The following is a 25184-nucleotide window of genomic DNA, read 5'->3' as shown; positions in this document are numbered from 1 at the left end:
TTTCAGAGGTCCCCTTTTATCCTAAACGTCACTGGCATAGAATATATAAAATTGGCGAGTTAAATACTTTATTTAATACCGAATATAATAATAGAGAAGATCTTGTCACATCCATGGCAAAGTGACGAATCTACCATAAATTTTAAATGGCAGATTCACAGCTTGCCATGGATGTGCCGATCTGTAACATTTCATTTCTTTATGGAATAGTTAGTTATTATCTCCACCACTCTTGGTGGGGCATTGACGCACAATACGTGGAAACGTTTTAAAGGCAGAAACCTGCCCAGATAAAAAAAAAGTGGTATTAAAAGTTGAAACGGAACACCCGCATCCCGTTGCTATGTTACATCACCGCAACACTGCACTGGCCTTTATTCGACTATTTATATATTTTCGGAACTTTTAAATTATGTCCGCAATTTAAACATTTTCAGACTCAAATTCGCTCCCCACTTGTTCTTAAATCAAAGCCCTATATACCAGGGACTCATCCTTTGCACACGCCGAATTTTTCACGGTGTGTTTAAACACGTCAAACCCAACTAGAATGACTCAAAAAGCCTTAGGGTCCTTTCACATGTCATTTTTAGTAGAGTAGACAGCGCGTTTTAGTTGCGTCTGACACGCTTTAATTTACATGAAAATGTCGCCGTGTGCTAAGACAAATCGTATATGCGCGCCGTTCACGCGTATAGGTACTTATATACAATACGAAATCTACATCTACTTTTTTGATCTACTTAAGAAATATTCGGTGTTTTGTTCCGCTCGAGCGTGGCCTTGGAGCTGCTCTCTATGCCGGAGTCCTCGTCGCCGCTGTCGAGGACTGTGCCTTCTCCCTTCACGGGCTCGACTTTGCTCGAACTTTCCTCCTTCGCCTCGATACTCTCCTCATCGGTGAGGATTATGTTTTTCTCCGGTTCATTGTTCGGGGGAGGTTTGGTTCCGGAACTTTTGCCGAAAGTGGAGAAGGTCGGTTCGGGCATGACGTCCTCGCAATCTTTCGGGACGGGTAACGCCATTGTTATGATCGGGGTCTCGTCCGTCATGACGAGCGGGGGCGGGGTGACTTCGGCTGGTTTCTCGTCCCTCCGTTTCGGTTTGTCGAGGACGAAATTGAATACGCGGTTGTGTCGCGGGGAGGGGACGTGCGGGCTCGGCGGGAGGTCAAGTTTTAACTTATCGCGCGTGTGACGCAATCCGCCTAGCGATTCGCCCCCAGGAGAGCTCGGGCTGACCGATTCGCTAGAGCTGGCGCTGTCGACTAACCTCCAACACTGATTGGAGTCGGAGTCTGGCATTTTTTTGGCTTTGAAGTCGTCGTCGGTGATGGATCCCGGGGTGATGTCTTCGACGCCGGAGTCCGGGGTGGTGAAGTCTAGGGAGGGAGTGGTGGCGGGTATGCTGGGGATGGTGGGTACGTACGTGGCGGGGAGCGGCGTGAGCGGGGAGGGCGGGGGCGGGAAGTCTTCGAGGTCGCGAGGCTTGAGGTGCGCGCCGGGGAAGAACTGGGACGACATCACGCCGAGGCTCTCGAAGGGCCGAGCCGATGACGATATGAAGAAATCTTCGTCGTAATCTGAAAACATTCATTACATCTTATTATACTTAAACATCGCAAAATACTCACTGATTTTATCGCAAATATCTTAAGAAACTTAAGTATCTTTAGTAGTAAACGAAACACAAACCTGCCCCCAGAGCGATCCCGGCTCTCAGCGAGAACATGTCCAAAGGATTCGGCGCTCCAAACAGCTGCCCGTAGCCCAGCTCCGCATCTTCGGCACTCGTCGGGTCCCATTCTGAGATAATGGAAATGGTTCACTAGTTTGTAAGGAGTCTAGACCCTTCGACGCACAACGCCGAAAACGCAAACGAAATGCCAAATCGCGTAACGCCATTCCGGATTTGGTATTTTGAAACTTTAATTTTTATCGGTATGGTATTTTGCTTAACTATTAATTTTTATGCATGCTTGTTTCGTCTTTCAATATTATAGATGTTTGGCGTTGTACATTGAAACTGCGTGGACATATTGCTGAAAATTGATGATTTTGACGGCCTCCCTGGCGCAGTGGTAAGCGCTGTGGTCTTATTAGTGGGAAGTACCGGGTTCGGTTCTCAGCAGGGTTTGGAATTTTATAATTTCTAAAGTGATCTGGTACGGTGGGAGGCTTCGGCCGTGGCTAGTTGCCACCTTACCGGCAAAGCCGTGCCGCCAAGCGATTTACCGTTCCGGTATGATGCCATGTAGAAACCAAAGGAATAGGTATGAGTTTAATGAAAACTGCCATACCCCTTCCAGATTAACCAGCTTCCATCTTAGACTGCATCATCACTTACCACCAGGTGCAATTGCAGTCAAGGCCCGGGTTAACTTAACGTTCAGTACTAACCGGAATAGGTGGAGAAGTCGGGCAGGTAGGAGGCGGGCGAGTCCGTGTCCACGTCGGCCGCCTCGCGCGGGTACTCGTACACGCAGTGGTACTTCTGCCGCTTGAACACCACGCGCTTCTTGCTCTCCTGGTGGAACGATACCAACATGTTTTTTTAAGAATATTAGCTATGCTATCATGACTAGTACTCCCCTTTCCTCTCCAATTTAGCGTAAAGTTTGAGCCAGGAGTGGGTATTGTTGCACAATAGTGCAACGGGTGGGGTTTGAACAGCCGACTTATCGGAATTCAGTCAGCTCCTCAACCGTTGAACTATCGAGGCTCTTAACAGTAATTTGATTATTTGATATTAAGCTAAACCCTCAAATGACATCTGTGGGAAAACTTACAAAAGGATTAATTACATCCTAAGATCACACTGTACAGATTGCTATAGCAATGAGGCCGCCTTAGGACCATCTAGTATAGTTTATTTTAATGTTTTCGGTATATATGTTTGTGTGTGCAATAAAGTTTTCCAAATAAATAAATAAATAGAGAGGATTTAGAGGGCGCGGCGCCACAGTCCCACGAGGAAGGCACAAATTCTATCTCATCGCCTTTTGAGCCAGCGGCCGAATCCACCTCGCCGATGCATGAAGGAACTTCACCAAATCCGATGTAACATACACCGTTATAAGATCAAACATCACTAACCGGTGGTTGCTCTAAGCTCCGCAGAGAGGATTTAGAGGGCGCGGCGCGACAATCCCACGAAGAAGGCACGAACTCTACTTCATCGCCTTCCGAGCCCGAGGCCGAGTCCCCCGAACCGGCGGATGAAGGCACATCACCAGACCCCGTGTGGCTTGGCTGAGAGTTGCTGTCCCGCTGCTGTTCAAAAATTCATATTTTCACAACGAATTTTTATCAATGATAAAATAAATAGTTTAACATATTCCAAAGTGGCCATTTGTGTGGTTATTTCGATGTTTCAATGAATTGTGATTACCAACATAGCTTATCGACTTTTTCTAGGTGGGTATGGGCTAGAGCTCATGATTATATTTATGATTGCACTGAATCCTACCGTGAACTATCTATTGGTACACATCAAAAAGCTGAAAAAGAAATTATTCGGCCAATGAAACTGTAATATATGATATAAAATGTATGGACAAGATGACTGCAGAACTAAATGTGATGACGTGTCTTCAACTCACTTTCGGCCGAAATTAATTATTATTCATTCAAACTGTCTTTAATCTGCCGATTAGTAATTTAGAAACGTTTTTATTGGTAAAAAAAGATCAATTCTTACCAATAAACAACTTTGCTTTTGCTAAGTAACTTATCAACAGATTACAGATAGGATTGATTAATTTATTATTATTAATTTCGGCGTATAAAAGTTACATTTAAAAATGACAAAAAATTTCGTAAATTATAAAATGAAATAACTCATTCAAATCAGAGGGAATAGTAGCTTCTAAGAGACAATAATGCATTTCGGGTTCCGTTCACTATAAAAAAAATAGTATCATAAATTAAAAATTCCAAATATTCCAATTATATTATTGCAATATTACAAAGCCGAAAGATAGGAAATGAATCGAAATCAATATTAGTCAAGCTCAATAAGATTTATCAAGTTCCAGGCCCTAAACTAGAAAAGCCCATAACTTATAGGACGAAATGGAGTATGAACAATGTACATACACTTATGATGACACATTTTATATAGTGAGCGGAATCTTGTACTAAGGCAGCCTATTCGATACTAAATATGATCTGAAATATAAACAACAGGCAATGAAAGCTTATAAGTGGGTCCAGGACTTACGTGCTCGAATCGTGTGGAAGGCACGACCGCGGTCTCGTGCCCGTCGCCGTCCTAAGCGCCACACAGACAAACGTTACAAGTACATGCAGGCACACCAACACCGATACGGGGTTACTACGTACACACTTACAAAATAATATACAGGCTGTAACCAGAACGCTAGCAAAAACGAAGTACTGATGATTACTGATAAGATACCATAAAAATGCTGTATTTTTTAAAAGTTCACAATAAAACATCTGACTGACGCTACAGGCCAACGAACGTTCCGTAAAAAGGTCATTCGAAGTCAATGCCACGTCGTAGGGGCGGCATTGACACGAGTTTTGCCCGCTATAAAATCCGGGTTTCTAAAATACTAAATCACTAAAACTACAAAATAAAGCAAACGGGCATTGGCATTGGATTGTGTTAAGATACTAGTATAATAATAACGTTACGTTTTTGCTAGCGTTCTGTTTACACTCTGTATTTGTTGAAGTAAAACTTTTTGGCAATTGGGAGAAACTCAAATACTTTTTCGGACGGAAGTATTAATTATTCGCATTTAATGTGGCCGCCAGACAGAACAGACGTTTTGGGGCAGTCATCTTTTATCGAGGTGTTTTAATGTACCTACCATAGTTAGTGCCACAGTTTAAAAGCTTCCATGATTATATAAAAATTTTACTTCAAAGGCGCGGAAAGGTTATACGCATTGTTTTTTTTTTCAATACGCAGCTCGTAAAAAGAGCTTTTAAAATGGTGACTGTCAATAGTTTTAAAGCTTTCACAGCGGTAGCGTAGTGAAAACTTTAAATAAAGTGTGGAAAGGTTTTTTTGATTATTCACATTGCCTTAAATAAAGAGAGAATATGTTTTATGTTTTATCTAGGACGTACCTATTATCTTACAGAAGGTAATTACATACTTCCAAGTTTCAACCCACACCACTAGAAAACTAGTCATAAAAAACTGAATCATAAAAAAGGTTATCTACAATAATCCACACCAGAGCGTTATTCATATTATAAAATAAAAATTAAAAAATATAAATAATGCACCCTCAAAGAACCATTCTGCAAGCATAAATGAAAGTGCTTATTCGCTTGTACACAAAATTTTCACAAAACATAGACAAGACTAAACCACAGTCAACCTTATCATAATGTTATCTGAAGAGCGGAATACCATTGAAGGCTTTTAACCATAGGGGCGTATAAAGAAAAATCAGAATCACTTTTCGATTTTAGTATTAGCGAGAAACAGCCTCATTTAATATTGTTGAATAAACCATGTTAAAAATAAAAAAATAATGAAATACTTTTCGATGTATGATTGTTACAATATCCTTCAAACTAAGGATATGTCTCTATGGTCTTTATGGTTTGAAGCACACAATATGACTTTTAGTCCTGTCATCTTAGTTTAAGCATTTTGTACAACCGAATCAGCACCAAAATAAGGACTTTCATTCGCTATGGGGGTTTAACAAAATGAAAATACAAAATTATTTATTTACAAATTCCCTTACACTTAACTAAATTACTACCAAATACCATGGCATTTAAATTATCTATTGTTCAACTTACCTTCCAGATAAATTCTCCGCTGGAGGAGTTGGTGGAATGCGAGTCGCTATCGCTGTCCCACTCTTTCAGTATTTCAGCTGTGGCGTCCGGTTTGCTGTCCTGCTCGCACTCTGGCGAAGTGGGGTCAGTGGGCGAGTCTTGTGTGAACGAGGTGGTCATTATTTCCGTCGCGGGACCTAAGTATGGGTAAAAAAACCAGTAGTGCGTACGGTTGAAAACCCTTTACGCGTAATTGAAATAAAACGGCTGTTCTGTTTGGCAGCCAACTTTGATAGGGACGCAAGTAACGTTACTTCCGTCAGTTCAGAGTTACTCTCAAAGAATTTCTACTTCAATAATTTTAAAATAGAACCAGTGACATTTTAATAAATATTTATATTTGAAATTAAAATAATATGTTCTATGGTGACTTGATAGCAAAACACTAAATATAGACTTTATTTAAACGTAAAACACTTACCAGTAAATCTAATATCACTTAAGAGAGGGAAATATGAGTCGAGTTGGCAAAACTTTTTTTCATTCTGTAAAAAATCTTCCGTTAGTGACGTCACTTGCTTCTCTTCTTGAACAACACCATTCGCATCCAACCTGTCTTCGTACAACTGTTCGATGGTTATCGTGGGCCCTTCGAGGACATCGAATGTATTAGCGGGACTTCTGGTTGACTCCGAATCTGTTACGATTTCAAGGGACTTTTCCGAAGAACTGGCCGTTTGGTCATCTTTGTTTAAATCAGTGACACCAACATCGTTATCATCGACATTGCTCTCCATCAATTCTTCAAAAGTTTCATTGAGAAAATTCACTGTGGCGTACATTTGGTTACCGCCATTACAATTCACACTTGTACTAGCTTCCAGAGCCTCTTTATCTGATATCAAAGCTTTTGTTTCGCTTTCTTTAATTTGAGTATTTGATTCAATTTCCTGAGAAGTCTCCTGAGCAACTTTCGGGCTTCGTTCTAAAGAAATACACGCTGGTGTGGCATAAGCTAAATTTGTTTCTGTAGCACATTCACTATCTGAAACATCGCATTTTTCATTCATAAGACCATTGACTCTCTGATCGGAATAGGTGCTATCGTTTTGCCAAATATTTTTAACCGGCAGATAACCGGTATGGGAATCATAAGTGTAATTAATGTCCATGCAATTAGCCCTCGTGTGAGAGTCGTATGTTTTGTTGGGGCTCACTGTGGATGCTATTAGAGGGCTCTCGGTTATAATTATTGAATGTGGTTGTTCAGTCTCTTCTTCTATATCCAGGTCTGTGATAAATACATTTAACGGTTGACTATTATCTATTCGAGATCCAAATAAATTCGTAAAATTAGATGAGGCAAAAACAGGAGATTCTGGTTCGACGACGATGCAGTTTTGTGATGTATTATTTAAATCTGGGTTTGTTTGAATCGTTTGTGCGCCCATTGCGAGATCACTGGATATTTTCTCATTTTGAATCAAAAGAGTGCTAGCATCAATTAATGACGATAAATTTTGCGGACGACTATTTTGTACAGAGCTTTCGAAATTGCTAAAATCTTCTGCACTTTCTCTGTTTTCCAAACTTTGACTTGACTTCCTTGCATGGACATCTTGCGGCCTTGTCGTGGCCGAACCCTCAAAATCCGAATATGGCGGTACTGATAGGTCTTTGCTGCCTGTTGAAACCTCTCTATTGATTTCTGAAACTTCTCTATTGCTATCTAATACCTCTCCGATGCTTGCTACTTCTCTACTGATTTCTGAAACTTGTCTATTGCTATCTGATTCATGCGTATTGCTATCTTTACTCCACGTTTTACTATCTCCTGCTAGTAAAATTTCAGAACTAACACACTTTTCGCTCGTATTAGAAGATAAATCTTGTGGTCGTATCTCTGCTGATTCTACAAATGATTGAAAATTGAGAAAACTATTCAAGAGGCGTTCAGAGCCTTGTGCTTCTACTTGAGGTATTTCAAGTGGTATTGCCGCGGTGTTTTCATCATTCTGGATGGGTACGATAGGTGTACTGGTAGCTGAATACGCTATATCTTTGAAGAGATAATTTGTTGTACTATTCATTTCATTGTGGGCCTGCTTTGAGTCTGAGGTTTCACTTTGATTCACTTCATCTGGGTTATTCTCTAAACTATGAATTTCATCGTGGGCTTGCTTCGCGTCACAGGTTTCACTTTGATTCACTTCACCTGGGCTATCTTGTAAACATGATAGTTCTACACTATCCATCTTTTTGACACACGGTTCCGTCGTGAGCTGCGGGGTTTGGGGACTTAGATTTGGAGAAATATCTCTTTTTTCGGCATCTTTAGGTGGTGTAAAATACATAGTATCGTCTTGGATTGGGGATCTCCGGACTTGTTCAGGTTGAGGGAGTATCCATGCATCCTCAAATGCGGATACAAGTTCAGTAGTGCAGTTAGAGTGAGAAGGCATTCCGGACATCAGAGTTCCATACGCCAAATCTTTCGTGGAAGGATCTATTATCACGGGAGTTGTAGAGCCTGCCGCTTCCGTTTTCTCCTTCGTATAAGTGTGGTAATTAGCAGTGATCGAATCACGTGACAATGTTTCACAGACTTCTGATTTGCTGTCGTGGATGATATACGTGGAGCAGGGGCTCGGGCCCTTTTCTTCATCATTGTGAGTCAATGTATCTTCGCTTTCACTCTTATCCTTTTCTGGCTCCGCTTCGAAATCCAATGGTATATCGGGATCCATGGCGAGGTCATCGAAATTCTCCTCCACGTTATATAAAGTATCGTTCGAACACCACGAGTCGATACTCGTAGCCTTCGACAGGCATTGAGTTTCCGATGGTTTGGATGACTTTGCGTCGGTCGGGACGGTCGTTTTCGAAACAGTGGATACACCGGCGACGTTATCAGACATTTCTGGAGCCGACGTGTCTGTGGTCGGACTGACAAGGAAAGGCGATACTTGAGAGAGCCTTTCGCAGTTTGAATCTTTTTCGTCGTCGTCATTTTTGGTGTAAGTTTTATCGTCGATCGGCGATTGGACGTCCTTTGATTTATCCGGCGACCTGGCGTTCAAGCTATCTACGCTCATTGTGGGTCTGTAAATTAAAGCAGTCATATAATTTCCAATGAAAACAATACAATCATCAACAACATGAATGGTTTAACAGGCATTTAATTATAGTATGAATTCCAAGATATTATAATAGCCTACACACAGAGTAAATACATAATTATGTATTAACACTCAGGCGGCTTTACCGCTATAGCAACTAGATCTGTCACGGAACTTGCAGGGCTATACTCACTCCTTGCTGCTAGGCTCCCTGTGCAGGGTGTAGGTGTGGTTGTGGTCCCGGGAGTGTACGGTGTAGGTAGAGCCAGAGAGCTGCGGCGCCGTCTGCGCCCCGGTGGGCAGATCTGTCACTTCATCCGTGGAGTTATTACAGGGTTCCGGATAGCTTGCTGATGACTCTGTCTGGTTTGAGTTGTTCCCTGACAGAATTATTCGTAAGTTACTTTCATTCATTTTGGTAATCCAATAGAAAGAAGAAGAGAACTCTATTAGTGGTGAAATATATTGAAACAATTGCGATTCAAAGACTGTGCAAAGAGAGACATGACTGATTTGAATATCAGTTTCAGCTATTGGGAGAACACTCGCAACGGGACGAATGGCGTAAGAGTGTAAAGGACGGCAGACGTCTTCACAATGAAGCGTGGGTAGATGTTCTCGCACACAGGATCCAGCAAAAAGGTATTACACAAAGTATGAAAGTTGCCTACAATTTCAACTATGCTATACATATGTGGTCAAATGTATTTGTATGTGAAGATGAAAAATTAATATTTAGATTAACGAACATCAGTTGTACGAGTAAAAATCATGACAATGATGATTAATGACAGACATAATTTTTTCTCATCCTTGAATCTTTCAAGGCCTTAGTTATACATATTTTGTAAAAATCTACTTTAAAATTTTGGCAAGGGTGAAAGAACAAAGTTACTTATTATTGAATTTGTTAATGATCTTATTACTAAACAAACAGATTAGAATTGAAATAAGGTATTTTACTATTGGCCAGGTCACTCACAGGGATCGTCATTTTCGTAGGCGCAAAGCTGCGTGCCAGTTTCTTCTGCGATAGGCGATAGCGTGTAGTACGACACTAGGAGTTCGGGCGGCGGTGGTAACTCGGTCATTTCGGTTTCTGGTACTGCTGGCTCTATGCCTGCCACCTAGTGTATGGAGTATAGTATAAAAATAGGTTGTTGCTAATTAATTTCATGCCTCATCTCAAATGACTGCTCTAAGACCAGAGGATCAAACGTTTAACGTGGCGTGCCATGTAGCTTTCCGTCACATATTCATAATTATGATATGGTCCGCCCCGCAAAACGCGCCTCACTCGAGCCTTAGGCGCAACGCACACGTACGAAATGAAGTGCAGCCTAGACACAGCATAATTTTATTTGGTACATGGTACAGTAAACTGTAGCATAGCGTTTTCAGTCTCCTGTGTGTTTTGTTTTCATACCAATTTTAATCGTAATAAATGCGTCTAAGTAAATAAACCTGAGTTTATCAAAAAAGCTGCTGCGCTCCACTCCATAGGTGTGCATCGGGGCTAATCTTAAAACATACCTGTGCTAATGGCAACTTGAGCTCCAACTCGTTCCGTAACTCTTTCATTCTCTCTTCATCAATTGCTAGGTTATCTCTAACGTCTTCCAGAGATCCTCCGTTTCCCGCTAAATAGACCTCGGGTATCGCATCGTTGTCTCTCATAACGGTGTCATCTAAAGTTAAGCCTTCTTCGGTGAGTGGCCCGGAATATTCTATATTCATGTTATTTTCATTTTCAGCTATCGCCATTTTTGTTGTTATCTGTAATTCGATCTGATTCAAATCTATAGCGTCCTGGTAAGCAGCAGAGATGTTATTGGGGTTCGGATTGATATCGATATCGACTAAATACATCTGCTGAGACGTCGACGCGAGGAAGTTCCCCGGTGAATTCGGCGGGGTTAAAGGCGAGACTCGACGTTCGGTCGTGGACTGTTCCTCAGTTTCATCCGTGTTATTCGCGGTTTGTGATTCAGGCTTAGCCTCACTTATCGTCGCTATTTCGTCGAAGTGCAATTCGTCGGGAACTATGTCCGGCACTTCGTTCAGAAAATTTCCATCTCGCAACGGAGACGGCGTTTCGAGATTAATTTCGCTAAAGTTCGAAGAAAACGCTAACAGTTCCTCTTTAGGCAAATCGGCTAATTCGGATTTGATGCCTTTGAACAGTTCCAGAGTACAGTTTTCAAATGAGCCTAAAACTACTGAACTGTTTTCATCATATGTGTCCGTGTGATGACTTTTTGAAGGAGAATCGAAAGGACTTAGGTTTTCTGGGACGTATTTCGTTTCAAGCTTCGTTAATGTCACTCCAGGGCCGTAATTGGGGACTTTAGTCTCGCAAAAAACATCGGCCTCCTGTTCTGCACTCTCTAAAGTGTTTTCTGCTGACGGTTCGCTACCTTTAGGTGTACTCGTGCATATATTACCCTTAAATTCTACGTACTGGCTATGACATTTTTCTGAGTGCAGGAAATTATGAGTTTCGTTTATAATGCTCGGGAGGTCTAAGTATGCGGTTGATTCATTTGTGGTAAGAGTGTAAGGAGTTTTGCTACTTGAAGTTTCTAGACAAGATTTTATAATGTACATATAATTATTATCTATGCTGTTGTCTTTTAAAATTTTACTATTTGTATCATTAGTGAGATCCATATACTCAGTATCATTGAACTGTTCGCTCAATCTTGCATCTTCAAAGTTCGGTTCTTCTGTATGTAGACTGGCAATGCTATCTTTTCTATTTTGTACTTGTTCAGGTGTTGAAACTTTTTCTAGGGAATGAATTTTATCAGCTATTCTGTTATTAACGTGTAAAACGTCTGTATCGGATTCTATGTTAGTATGAGTTTGTACTGTCTCAGGCTGCTCTGTATTTAATTCTAAGTGGTTCGCTATTGACTCTAAAACACCTGTATTTTCTAATTTTCTATCACTTGGACTATTAATAATATCTATACTTGGAAGAGATTCAGTTGATTTTTCGAGATTTAACGCTTTTTCAGCAGACAATATGTCGCTTTTCGTAAGGCATAGCAAGTTAACACTTTCTATTTCATCTTGAAAATTATTTAAAGGATAACTTGAATGATTCTTATGACTAAGATCTTTGCTCTGGTTTATTGAAATATCGCAATTTCCGAACATTAACGTGTCATCTCTTATTTGGCTAAGGTTATCATTACGTTCACTGCTAGCTGCAATCAAAGGACCTTCTGCTAGTTCAATTGATAAAACTTCGTTTCGACACGTTGCAGTTTTATTTGTGCCATGAATATTTTTGACATTCATTTGTGGCATATCTACCTCATGGTTACAAGAACTTATTGGACTGGTTAAATTAGAGTCTATTATGTTGTTAATAGTTCCTTCATCTTTCCCATTCATTTCAGTTAAATTTTGATTGGTATGAAGATTTTCCATATAAGATGAAAATTCATGAATTACAGGTTCCGAAATCGAATTATATATTTCAGTATGTTGTTCACAAGGTAATATAATAGAAGTGTCTATATTATCTTCTCTTTGATTGATTTGTAAAGATGGAACAAGCTTTGAACTTATACAACTACTCTCAACCAAACCTTCTTTGATGTTTTCATTTTCACTTGTAATATCACTGGTTGAGGTGTTTCTTAAATTGTTAATGTTTTCTGTATCCATGTTAAAATTTGTACTGACTAGAGAATTATTTGCTTCGGATTTTGTTGAAGCAATGTCTTGAACGACAGGAGAGATAATATCATTTAAATTCAGAACATTGTTTTTCTCACTTTCAAATGTTTCGGAAGCAATGACCGTAACATTTTCTTTCTCCTGATTTTCGATTTCGTTGATTATAAAAGCTTTGCTATCCTCTATTGACTTAGTTTCTGTACTATCGGTGCTTACATTTTTAATATTATTATCATACGATGTTTGACAGTCTTGTTTTAAGATCACTTGTTCCATTGTTTCACTTACACTAGGCATTGACGCTACACACAATTCCTTTAAATTGGGTACATCACTATTACTATTATCTATTTTACTATCATTTGGCAATTCACTATCTCGGTGCACATGGTTTAAGTCCTTTATATTTATTACACTAAGTTCATCGGAGATAGCTCCTGTTTGAATATTATTGGCAACGTCTATATCTTTTATAGGTGTATCGGGCGTAATATTTTCGAGAGTATGTTGACTTGTGGTGTCGCTATGGCGTTCAAACGAATGGCTGAGTGTGCCAACAGTGTCGCGGTCACCTTCATCATCATCGCACGGTTCACTACTCTCCGATTTATCGAAACCCATACCCAGTATGTTCTGGAAATTATTAATACCGGGCGATTTCACCATACTCGTTTGCATAGGGTAGTCTTTTTTACATTCTAAGCTTAGATTGTCCCTTGAAGGGCTGGCTTGGTGGCTGGATTCAGAGCTCGAGGTCTTTTCCGAATTTAAAATGTTATCCAGATTTTTAATAACATCACTGACATCTTTGTAGTAGCTGACATCTTCCGTGCTTCCAGTGATGATGTCCTTGAGCCATGGATCCATGGAACTGTCGGAGCGGTCTTGCTCCTTTTCTTTGACCTCCTCAAAGCTTATGTTCCCCTGGTGACATTCAAGTGCAGGCGTTTCGTTATGTGTGAGGTAGATGTTCCGTACGTCTTCTAGAGATCCGTGGAGGTTTGTGAGACTTTCAGATTTAATTTGTATGGAGAGTGCATCTTTGTCGGACATTATACTGCTGGACCTGGAGACAGCAGTATCCATTTCAACACTGAGGGAATCTTGGATTGTCTGTGCATTATCAAAGTCCTGATCAGAGCCAGTGAAGTGGGAGGCCATGGAGGTAGACGGAGCGTGGATGATGGCAACATGTTCGTCCACTTTGGGGATTGTGTTGGGTTTGAGTCTTTGCCAGCGCTCCTCAAAGTCACTGCTTGCATAGCCATCGTCCTTGGAAGCGTTATCATTTGCGTGTGAATGTGTGAAATGCAGGTGGTTTATTAGGGCATGGACTTGGGCAGCGGTCGGACGAGCCTCGGGGTTGGACGCCCAACACAGTTGCATAACTTGGTATCTGCAAAAATGAGTTATTTCATTTTTTGTGGTAGAGCGTTATATGCAAACTATTTTTAAGCGTCAACGGATATAATGCATATTAAGTTTTGAGAATGCATTTGCCATATTATTTGCTTTAAGAATTTCTTACAGCACTACATTTCGAATCATTGGTAGAGTCACTTGACGGTTCGAATGTATTTGGTTAAAGTTTATTTGAATTAAAATCTTTCTATGGATTCTACTTACAGATGATCGCGGTAGGGGCAAGGCAGGTCGGGCGGCGGCGGCAAGCGGTCGGCAGCCGGCACCGCGCCCCACGTACATACTTCCCATATTAGAAACCCTAGTGACCAAACATCACTGCTGGCCTGCAATGACAGATACAAACAACATACTATTTTTATTTTTATTACATTACAAGTTAGTCCTTGACTCGCTCACCATTGGCTCAGAGAGGTTTACGCTTGCCGACAATTATGCCTTAAGTAATGATGAGGTCCTAAGTTAGAGACCTCTTGCCTAAAAGATGCATATTCACTCTTGCTTTGAAGGTGCTTAAGTTATTCGTGGAAGGAAATAAGGACGCTGGAAGGGCGTTCCAAACCTTAGCAGTTCGTATCAAAAACGTTGAGCAAAAAAGTTTCGTGCGAGTAGACTGGATGTCGATCACATAAGGATGGGCGGTCAGAGTCAGTAGAAAGAATCTTTTCTACTTTAGCTCTTCACCAATGGGATCTGATCCCGTAAGTTGTAGCCTATCTATAGCGTAACACTATCAAGTCAAAATATGTATGATGTCTTTCTTACATTATAGTAATGTTGTGGCTCGTTTTGCACGTACTGTCCAAGGACTGCTCGTGGATTGTCGCTGCCACGAATCAGTACGTTGCCGCTCCGCAAGTTTCTACAAAATTGAATTCTTTTATTTTATCACATAACTGTCTAAACCCTACATTGTTCAATATAATTTATTTTTTATGTATCAACCTTATACCTTTGTACAATCAATATGAGTCATGATCAATACATAAAAAATGTTCAATTACAATTAGTATATTGGTAAACAAAATTCAATTTCAATATAGATCCATCCATTTTGATAGATCATTATTTACTAAAAAGCCAGGCCAGCCAGCAAAACGTTTTATGCTACAAACCCGTATAAATATCCTCTTGAATGTATATGTGCAAGGGCTGATGTAACGTCACACATGAGCTGTAGGGGAATGCCACTTTCATTTAAAATTGCCATCTTTGGACGGTTTACTGCTAGATATTGCTGGAGATCCTGAAACAATCAAATAAAATATGCAATTTTCCTCCACAAATAATGAAAACAGACAAACCTATCCAGTAAGATCTTTCTGGGTAACTTTAGAGTCACATTCAGTGCTTCAAAGTCGAAACAAAGGCTCATGACTATCTTCAGCAAGATAGACTAACACAATATCTAATGGATATATTACCGATATTACCGAGTGATCATTCGTCAGCAAGTCCATAAAACCATAAATAGAAAGCTTTGAAAATAAACAGCAGCAGCCACAGTAAAAAAAAAATATTCTTTAGCCAAGAGACCACTATAACAGGTAGGAATTAGAAGAAAACTAGTCATAAAGTTTTTATCAATGTACCATAGAGCACAGCTCGAATATGAGTATCCAGGGGTCCTCCTGCAGACATTTGGCAACAAATCCCAGCACATTTTCGTGGTCCATGTCCCGGTAAAGGCGCGCCTCGTCGAGGAACCGCGCTTTGTCCTCTAGGCTCGCGTTTTGGTTGAGGATTTTGACGGCGACTGTGGAGTTACTTGCACCATCTTCGATTTCACCTTCTACCACCTAAAAGTTTTATCAATTTATAAGTTGGGGTCCTTCAACTTATTACATTGCATTGCAATTATTGTAATTTTGGTTATTGGTTAATTTTTTGCAATGGCGGAATATAAGTACTTACCCTCCCAAACCATCCTCGCCCAATTTCTCGAAGATACTGCAACTGGTTTCTCGGGAAATCCTCCCCAGCTGAAACAATAAACAAAAGTTCTAACTACATTTTTTTTCACAATTCCTTTATCGCCGCGTGGTACCACCAGTATCCGAAAAGTAAGTTTTGAGTTTTTTACTTTTGTTGATTTTTTTTCAAGGATCGGATACACGGATTCCTCTCTTTGTTCTCTCTTACGATGTAGGTTCCTGCCTTGTTGTTTGCAATCTCACTCGGGAGATGCAGAACAATGCCACAAGATCACGACAGTTAGGGAACTTCTAACAAAACGTCGAGGCATCAAACTTACTTACATTTGACGCAGGTGGCTCTAAAGTAGCCTTATTTTTCTTTAATTTTACGTCATTCACCATAGCCTAATATTTGACATATTATCGTCGATTCAGGATCAAACCGAGAGTTCCCTCACTCTAGTTCACTCTGTCAATACCCACAACAGGCAATGTTCCCGATTATTAGCAGCCAATGTTATTTCCCGAGTGAGTTAGGTCTTTTGTTATCGTTAAAACTTACCAAACCAGTCAGCACATCGCTCTAACGGATCGATCACCCGTATCTCGGCTGGTAGCGGTTCGAACTCGACGACAGACTCTCTGCTGATGCGATTCCTCTCCTCGTTTTCACTGACGATGTAGGCTGCTGCGTTGTTGTTCGCGATGTTCTGCATCTCCCGGAGTGAAATGGGACCATTGTTGTTGTCTTCGCTAACATTGTTGTTGACCGGCTCTGAGAAGCCAGAGTCGGGCGGCTGCGAGCGGCGGGCATCTTGTAGGTGCGTAACGCTCGCCGTAAACAACTGTAGATAAAAAAAAAATTGGTCCTTTAATATTATTTAACGAGGCGAGAATTTATAAAGAACTTATTACACCCTTCGAACCACACTATAGTCTACTTATTTATGAGTAGTCTTATATCTGGCAGTTTAGGTTTATCATACTGATCAAAATAAAATAAGAGACATTTGAAGTTTGAAATAGAGATATCCATGTAAAAAAATCCAAATAAAAGTTATTTCTTAGTATAACAATGTCAGGCTGAGGAAAATAAATTAAAACCTCTTTAAAACCTATGCAGTTATTTATAACCCCACTACAGTTATAATATTTTAGATACTATTACACCAACAGCCTATTAGAAAACATGTTTGATATGAAGCGAATACCTAATATAAAAACTAAAATTATATCCTATATATAATAGAGCAACTACATGTGGTTAATTTAGAACTCACAAAAAATATCAGGTACCTAATAAGGTTAGAGAAAAAACTGAATTCCATAATAACATGATTAACTCTAATTGAATGTAGTAGATATATACTCGGTCCACAAAAACATGGTGCCATGTAAGTAACACAAAACACAAACAAGACATTCACTAAAGACAACACAAACATAGTTACAGAATGATAACACATGACGTTAACAACACACAGATGACTACCTGATTGTCCGCTCCTTCGTTCGGCTGCACAACAGAAAACAAATTCCTGAGTTATGAATTATGATGATGAATAATGGTAACATATGTAATGGTCACATACACGATCAAGTTTACCGTTAAGCTTGCAGCGGACTTGAAGTAGCATCAAATCAAATGATAGTCATACACCGTCAAGTTTACTGGACGTCGCTTCAAGTCCGCTGCATACTTATTTTTTATTTATTTTTATTTAGATACAAGTTCGCCCTTGACTGCAATCTCATCCGGTGGTAAGTGATGATACAGTCTAAGATGGAACCAAACCTGAAAGCGGTATGGCAGTTTTAATTAAACCCATGCCCCTTTGGTTTCTACACGGCATCGTACCCGAGCGCTAAATCGCTTCGCAGCACGGCTTTGCCAGCATGGTGGTAAGTAGCTACGGCCGAAGCCTCCCACCAGATCAGACCAGATTTTTAGAAATTATAAAATTCCAAACCCCTGCCGGGAATCGAACCCGGGACCTCCCAGTAATAAGACTTCGGCGCACTGCACCAGGGAGGTCGTAAACCCACCTTTCATGATTTTAAGTCAGCGGGAAGTACCCTATAGATTTTCTTGACAAGCTGGACAGACAGACTGACAGACAACGAAGTGATCCTATAAGGATTCCTCTTTGAAGCACGGAACCCTAAAAATTCACTTTTGGAGAGAATATTATTCATTCAAGTTGCTGCCATGCTGGCGTTCCTGTAATTATGATATAACGGCGATAATTGCATGACGTAAGTGTGAACTTTAACAAGGACTTTTTCATGCTCGTGCGTGTGAAATTATTTATTTACCTACTCCTTGATGATTTGTTAGGTTGGCGTGCTCGATAGATCTAACTACTAGCTAATGCTCACAAATTCATAGATAAATTATCTGGTAGATAAATTATAAATAGATCTATTATCTGATCCATTCTCGAGATACGGGGTTTGAAGCCGAAATATATTGCCACTGCAGCATAAAATTCTGGTCGACTTTTTGGCATAGGACTTTTTTCAGCAGATCATTTGGGGTTAGATACAGTAGGTAGGTACTAGGTACAATATGGTGACTTTTTTTACTATCACACTAATATTATAAAGGCGAAAGTTTGTATGTGTGTGTGTGTATGTTTGTTACTCCTTCACGCTAAAAGTACTGGATGGATTGGGCTGAAATTTAGAATGGAGATAGATTATACTCTGGATTAGCACATAGGCTACTTTTTATCCCGGAAAATCAAAGAGTTCCCACGGGATTTTTAAAAAACTACATCCACACGAACGAAGTCGCGGGCATCAGCTAGTCATAAATAAAGTAAATGTACCTATCAGTTCAGTATGTTATTTTCAAGATTCATGCTGATTGGCATAAGTAATAAATGAAAAGAATGATTCATACTCAAGTCAAGTCAACTAATAGCTAAAGGAGTAAGGTCTAAGGACACATCCAGTAATCTTGAAGAGTAGCAAATCAATCATATTTTACTAAGTAGGTATGTCGGGTAGAGGAATGTCGGGCACCTCTGCTAGGCTGTTGTAAAGTTGTACTCGTAGTTCTGCAGGAAACACCCCGCAATAGACAAGGTAAGATTGATCGCGATGAGTCAGTTTTCAAATTGCCAACAACATAATGGGGCATTCAATGTTCATGGCCGTTTGATTCGTTCACGCCGCACCTCCACGAAATTGGCGGAACTAATTTTTTTTTTGGATATCATTGTGACCAAAATTAAATATCTATTTCTGAATGAATTATTAGTGTCTCGACTGCCGATGGAATAGACACAAACTTGATTATTTATAACTAACTTTATACTGGGCCAAAAATTCAATCAAAGATTCAGCCTTTGACTAACTTTGACACCGAATCACCAAAAATTTTATAGGCATTAGTCGAAGATTTGGCCTTTGACTCATTCCTGAGGATTGCCTAGATCACGCCATAAACGTCTCTTTCAGCCGAGATGGTATACTTTAACAAGTTGGATCCTTTAAAAAGGGATCAATCAATCATTAAGTATGCAATAAGCTGCAATTTGACCTAGAGCAGATTTGTTTTGAATTTGTTAATTAGGTATTGTTACTTTTTAACACCGCTTTTTCACCAAGGCAGGATGTGGGAGGATGCGTATCGAAACATAAGAACGCTGTATCTTTATATATTTGCTGAACGACGAAAATTCTTGAGACAAAATTTGTTATTACGACATTGCTAAAATTTTAATTGTTGTTTTGTTGAATTTAGCATGGCTAAGGCTGCAACAGAGTAGGTATCTTAGCCAATGGTAAGAAATAGTTAACCAATCAGAGGTGATTGCTGATTGCGATCGACACGTATTGCAACAGTTAAATTATTGTGGGTTTCATATACATACGTATCTATGGCAATAATTTAAGGAACTTGAAAACAAAAATGATTATTCTAAATCTTTGTTTATACTTAATTTTCATTTAGTTTGTAAGGTGATCGGTTCGCTGCGTCTAGCAACATGTGCAAAATCTTTCAGATTGAAACTAAATGAATCAATGCGGTAGGCGATGTGTAAATTGAACATCTTTATCTTGTCTCGACGAGCGCGTAAAGACCTCTTACCGCACGCGAACCCGTCACCCGTGTGAATGGGGACAGCTGTCTTGTTACCTCTTTTGTCACTCTGTTGTAAGGCACCTACTACCAACGTAATTTCCGAGTCACGTAAAAGTTTTATTAACAAGTGTAAATTACAAAATAACTCTCCTGACAAGAAGGTTAGAATAACTAGAAAAGAGCTGATAACTTTCAAACGGCAGAACCGATTTTCTTGGATTATAGCTAAGAACACTCTCGATCAAGCCACCTTTCAAATAAAAAAAATAAATTAAAATCGGTTCATTAGTTTAGGAGCTACGATGCCACAGACAGATACACAGATAAACACGTCAAACTTATAACACCTCTCTTGTTGGGTCGGGGGTTAATAAATAGCTTATGACCGCGACTTCGCCCGCGTGGAGTACACCAAAACCCTATTTTACCCCCTTAGGAGTTGAATTTTCAAAAATCCTTTCTTAGCGGATGTCTACGTCATAATGGATATCTGCATGCCTTTTAGTCTTATATTTAGATATCTGATCCGCCAGTAGTTGAGCTATCGATAAATCAGTCAGTCAGTCTTAATTTCCTTTTATATATTTTAGAGAAGAACAACAATTAAGAGAGATTAATTACAATCCGGGTATCTTTAAAACAAGAGTGAATAGGCACCTTCTAGGTAAACGCGTCCCATCTTAGACCACATCATCACTTCCCATCAGGTGTGATTGTGGTCAAGCGCTTACCTATAGTGAATAAAAAAAAAAAGATAAACTTCTTTGAAAATCATTTAGGGTGATATTATCGCGAGCGCTTTCTTTAAAAATTTCGGGTGTCTTAGGTGATTTAATTGGAGCATTCGATTAGAGTCAAGTTGCAACTTTCTGTTTAAGAATATGCTCCTCTCGGGGATATTATTCTATCAATAGGATTATAATGCGAAAGTGCGTTTTCTTGATGTTTTGTTCTTCAATCACGTGACGACGGAGCAATGGATCAACGTGATTCTTTGCGTGGATATATACCCATACTATACTATAGTTAAAGAACAGAAGAGGGAGACCTCATAATTAAATAGGCTACTTTTAGTCTCGGAAAATTAAAGAATTACCACGGGGTTTGTAAAAACCTATGAAGTTAAGGACATCATCTAGTCCCATTTAAAAAGGCCAAACAAAACGAATATATAGTTGTAGCTCATAGTTTGCGTTCTGGGCACTATCCTTCTAAGAAATTCGCATTTTTAATGAAAAAAGCTGATTCTGACAATTGTGATATTTGTGGTACGACAGATGATGTCCAGCACGTACTAGTGGAATGTAGCAGATACAGCGTGCAGAGAGAGAGTCTTGTGCAGAGATATAGCATTAATAGATTTGACATAGGTAGTTTTACGAGTCTGTTAAGTGCACCGACAGCTGCAGAAGGATTCAAGTCTATTATTGATGTATTTCTGCATAGGCAGTAATATCTCTCCACTTGTATCTGTTGCATTCCACTATGTTATTTAGAATGTAATTGTAATTGTAATTTAGGTTACGATGGGGCTGGCGTGCCCGTGTCGGACAAAAGTCCCAAAAAAATAAAGATTTAAAAAAAATAATCGTCGTTTTGATTTCCATAGAAATAAAGTACATTTTTAAGCGTAATTGGTATGAAATAATTGAGTTTCTAAAAAAAGAGTAAATAAAAATAGAAGCGAAATAAAAGGTGTCAAATAGAAAATTGCCGTCGTCTATGGCAATTTAGTTGAAAAAAAACACACCACAATAGCTCATCATGAAACTAGTTCAAGCACCGCCGCTGGCAGCTAGGCTTTCTGGTTATTTCTAGAGGGCAACGAAACATTACGTTCTTATTGAACAAGAAAATTATTAAATAACTTCTTTTTGCGCAGTTCTACTAATCTGAAGGTTGTCTGATTGAAATAATTTTATATAATACTACCCATTGAAATGTCCTATTTATGATTAATTATTTACTAACGTTTTTATCCGGTCCATAATGGTTTGTCTCCACGTAGGTACATTACTTGTCTACCATATAATTCAGGGGCTCAACGAGACGATCGCAATCATCTCTGATTGGCCGAGACTCTCTCGCTATTGGTTAAAAAATGCAATGCTGAAGCAAAAATACCATAAATTCTGCCAATTGAAATCGCGCGTTTAGCGATTGTTTCGATACTACATCGCGTTTTAATTATGTAGCATCTAGCTTCCGAAAAGCAACTTAATCGCCGATCGCTGTGTGGCCCGGTATCAATCTAAACGGAGAGGAGAGGAGATGTGTTCACTGTTCAGCCGACCAATCCAGACTCTAATAGATGACGCGAAAAAATTATCACGTCATCCTTAAAAATCTTATTGGTTGACTGTACACATCTTCTCTCCTCTCCGCTTAGGTGGATGGCAAACACGAAAAAAACATGTAGGTTCAGACTGAAATGGGAATATTTGAAGGTATGCAATGGCGGCAGCATAGCTGTAAGATACGAGCACAAATCTCATGGATTTTAAGAATATCTTGTGCATTTCAAGGTTGTTGGTCTCAAAACACCAATTAGCAAACATGCCTCTAAAAACAGAGGACAAAGTAACAAGTGAAACGGGCGATTCATAGCAAAAACCGTTCACGTACGAGTCGCACTCGTACACGAAGGGTTCCGTAGTCGGTACCATCCTACATGATACGTTACCTATCTACCTAGAAGTAACGCATGAGATATATAACACTATGTATTTTTTATTTATTTTTGATTGGCATGGCGGCCATTTTGAATTATTTAATATTTGTTGTTACAGTGGGAATAGAATTTACACTCTGTGAAAGCACGTGAAAGTTTCAACTCTTTAACTATTACGCCGCTGACAGACGGACAGACGGACGGACAGCGGAGGCTTAGTAATAGCGTCTCCCTGGCAACCTTCGGGTACGGAACCCTAACAATGAGAGAGACTTGCCTTTTAAGGAAGCCGCCGTTACACAACGGAGCAAAACATGAACAGTAGACAATCATGGTGTTTGCACAATGGTATTAACGATTCAGGGGAACCATCGTGTGCCAAACAATGAAGTAGTAAACGTTTATAGATGCAATTTGCACACAATGAATGAATGCACAGTGGAACTGTGTTCATGGAAAGTAAACAAGAGTTTATTTTACATTTATTGACAGGTTTACAACTCTAGATCTAAACATAATCTTTACTGTTCCTTCACAATTCACATACACAGTACTAACAGTTAATTTATAATTATTGGCTAATAAATATGTGTATATAATATATATATATATTGGGATGATTACTCAACGAAAAAACTATAACTTACACAGAATCTTACCAACACATACGAGTATTATAAAAATGTTAACTGCCGCGCGGCAGTGACGTACGCGCATCGCGGCTGGAGAGAATATCGTGCGGGGCGCTGACGCGACGCGCAGTTCAGCTGTAGTTCAGTTCAAGTGCGTGGGCACCTTAAGTGTGTGGTCCTACAATCATGCCGCAACCAAAACAGAGCAAGGTATCGACGTGATTTCTCACATTGATACAGTTAAAGATCTGGAGAGTGACATAGGCTATTTAAGTCTCGCAAAATCGAAGAGGTACCAGGAGGGATTTTTAAAAATTTTGAATTCATACGGCATTATCTAGTACTTTAAAGTAAGTAAATACATATGTAATAGCAAATATGGACCTTGAATATAAAGCAAACACTTGAATAAAATACTAAGAACATAATATCGTTGAGACGAAGAAGATTACTAGGTTGAAACAGTATATTGCGCCACGAAAAATACGGTGACCTTTATGTGCTTTAAAAGAAAAAAATGACATCGTAAATGTACTTTTACAGGGATATAATGCATTTCTCGGTTGATATACCTACACGTGAATTCCCGACAAAAATAGTATCAATATTAACGACATTGTTTTCGTGCCAAAATAATTCGAATAGCGGTGTGGACATTGACGCTGATGTCTCCTCGAGATTTTTGCAAGTAAGTGTAGGTATTGCGAAAATGACGCGAGTTAATTATAAACCATGCTGCCAAATGCGTGGTAATTAACACATAATTTTGCGGGCGGATACACATCATTATAAGGGTAGGTAGTATTTCGGAGTATCAGATAGTCATCATCATCATCATTATCAACTGACAGACGTCCACTGCTGGACATAGGTATCTTGTAGAGACTTCCACACGACACCACGGTCTTGCGCCACTTGAATCCAGCGAGCAGCGGCTCCCTGTGACGAGTTTGATGTCGTCTGTCCACCTACTGAGAGGTCTTCCAAGAGGTCGCCATTTTAGCTCTTTGGGACCCTAACGTCTATCGGTTTTTCGAACTATGTACCTCTACTACCCTGCCCATTGCCACTTCAGCTTCGCAACCTGTTGAACTATGTTGGTTATTCTCGTTCTCCTACGGAACACGTAGATAAATTTTAAACTTAGCTCTCTCCATGGCCTGCTGAGTAACTTTGAACTTTCTTATGAGGCCCATAGTTAGTCCATAGTAACACGCGTTTCGAAGAGTGTGTCCAGCAATTTTTGACACGGATCTGCCCTCATCTTTTAACCATCGGACCGTAACTCGCAAGGCTTGTTCAAGGTTTGCACCTCAACGTAGTCGTTCAAGATACAAGAATATAAGAATTTAGGACAAACTAAGTTAATCGATAATTTAATAATTGTTTATTTTCCTATTTATTTTCTTCTTGTTATAACTTGTAAGCGCGCAATAAAACATGATAGGCATACGGGCGAAGTCGTGGGCGGGCCCCTAGTGTCGCAAACGGGTTGGGCGGGCAATAAACGACGATTGTGTCATTCGTGACGGGTATCCAGAGGTCGGGATGTTTCCACACTCACAATACGACTCTTTTTATGGACCATTTCACAGGTAGCATGTGAAAAATCACGTCAAAAAGTTTTTCATAATAATAATATGTTATGTAACTAACTAGCTACCTTACTTAAAATAGCATGTGAAAAATCACACCAAGCTTGAAATAGGGCAGGATCCCCGTTCAGCCAAACCTTACTTATTTTCTGAGAAACAAAATGTGTGGGATAGAATAGTGTTTGTATGTACCTTCAAAGTTCGCATAATATCTGCTAGTCTGTAGACTCTGTAGCTACTGAGATCTTGGGCTAAGAATGATTAAATTAAATTAA

At 39.7% G+C, this 25184-nt stretch overlaps 1 protein-coding gene across 6 annotated transcripts in view; it reads right to left on the bottom strand.

Moving 5' to 3' along the window:
• Positions 1-558: 558 nt before the first annotated feature.
• LOC123871810 overlaps positions 559-25184 on the bottom strand; it is a 50237-nt gene continuing 25611 nt past the window's right edge. Inside the window, exons 3-19 of one of the 6 annotated variants that reach the window (XM_045915775.1) lie at positions 17411-17434; positions 16481-16763; positions 15917-15984; positions 15595-15801; positions 15118-15248; positions 14768-14864; positions 14207-14328; positions 10424-13976; positions 9873-10017; positions 9084-9270; positions 6253-8873; positions 5793-5968; positions 4222-4272; positions 3096-3272; positions 2400-2541; positions 1695-1805; positions 559-1582 (exon numbers count right to left, since the gene is read on the bottom strand). In XM_045915775.1, coding sequence (XP_045771731.1) covers positions 744-1582; positions 1695-1805; positions 2400-2541; positions 3096-3272; positions 4222-4272; positions 5793-5968; positions 6253-8873; positions 9084-9270; positions 9873-10017; positions 10424-13976; positions 14207-14328; positions 14768-14864; positions 15118-15248; positions 15595-15801; positions 15917-15984; positions 16481-16763; positions 17411-17434 — 8934 coding nt within the window. In that variant the 3' untranslated portion in view covers positions 559-743. The remainder of the gene's footprint in view (positions 1583-1694; positions 1806-2399; positions 2542-3095; positions 3273-4221; positions 4273-5792; positions 5969-6252; positions 8874-9083; positions 9271-9872; positions 10018-10423; positions 13977-14206; positions 14329-14767; positions 14865-15117; positions 15249-15594; positions 15802-15916; positions 15985-16480; positions 16764-17410; positions 17435-25184) is intronic. The other 5 variants (XM_045915776.1, XM_045915778.1, XM_045915779.1 and 2 more) reach the window with 5 other exon arrangements.

Source organism: Maniola jurtina, chromosome 14 (assembly GCF_905333055.1).
Source record: "Maniola jurtina chromosome 14, ilManJurt1.1, whole genome shotgun sequence".
Classification (NCBI taxonomy): domain Eukaryota; kingdom Metazoa; phylum Arthropoda; class Insecta; order Lepidoptera; family Nymphalidae; genus Maniola; species Maniola jurtina.
Note: the sequence above shows the minus strand (reverse complement) of the source record. Positions and strands in the feature narration are given on the sequence as shown.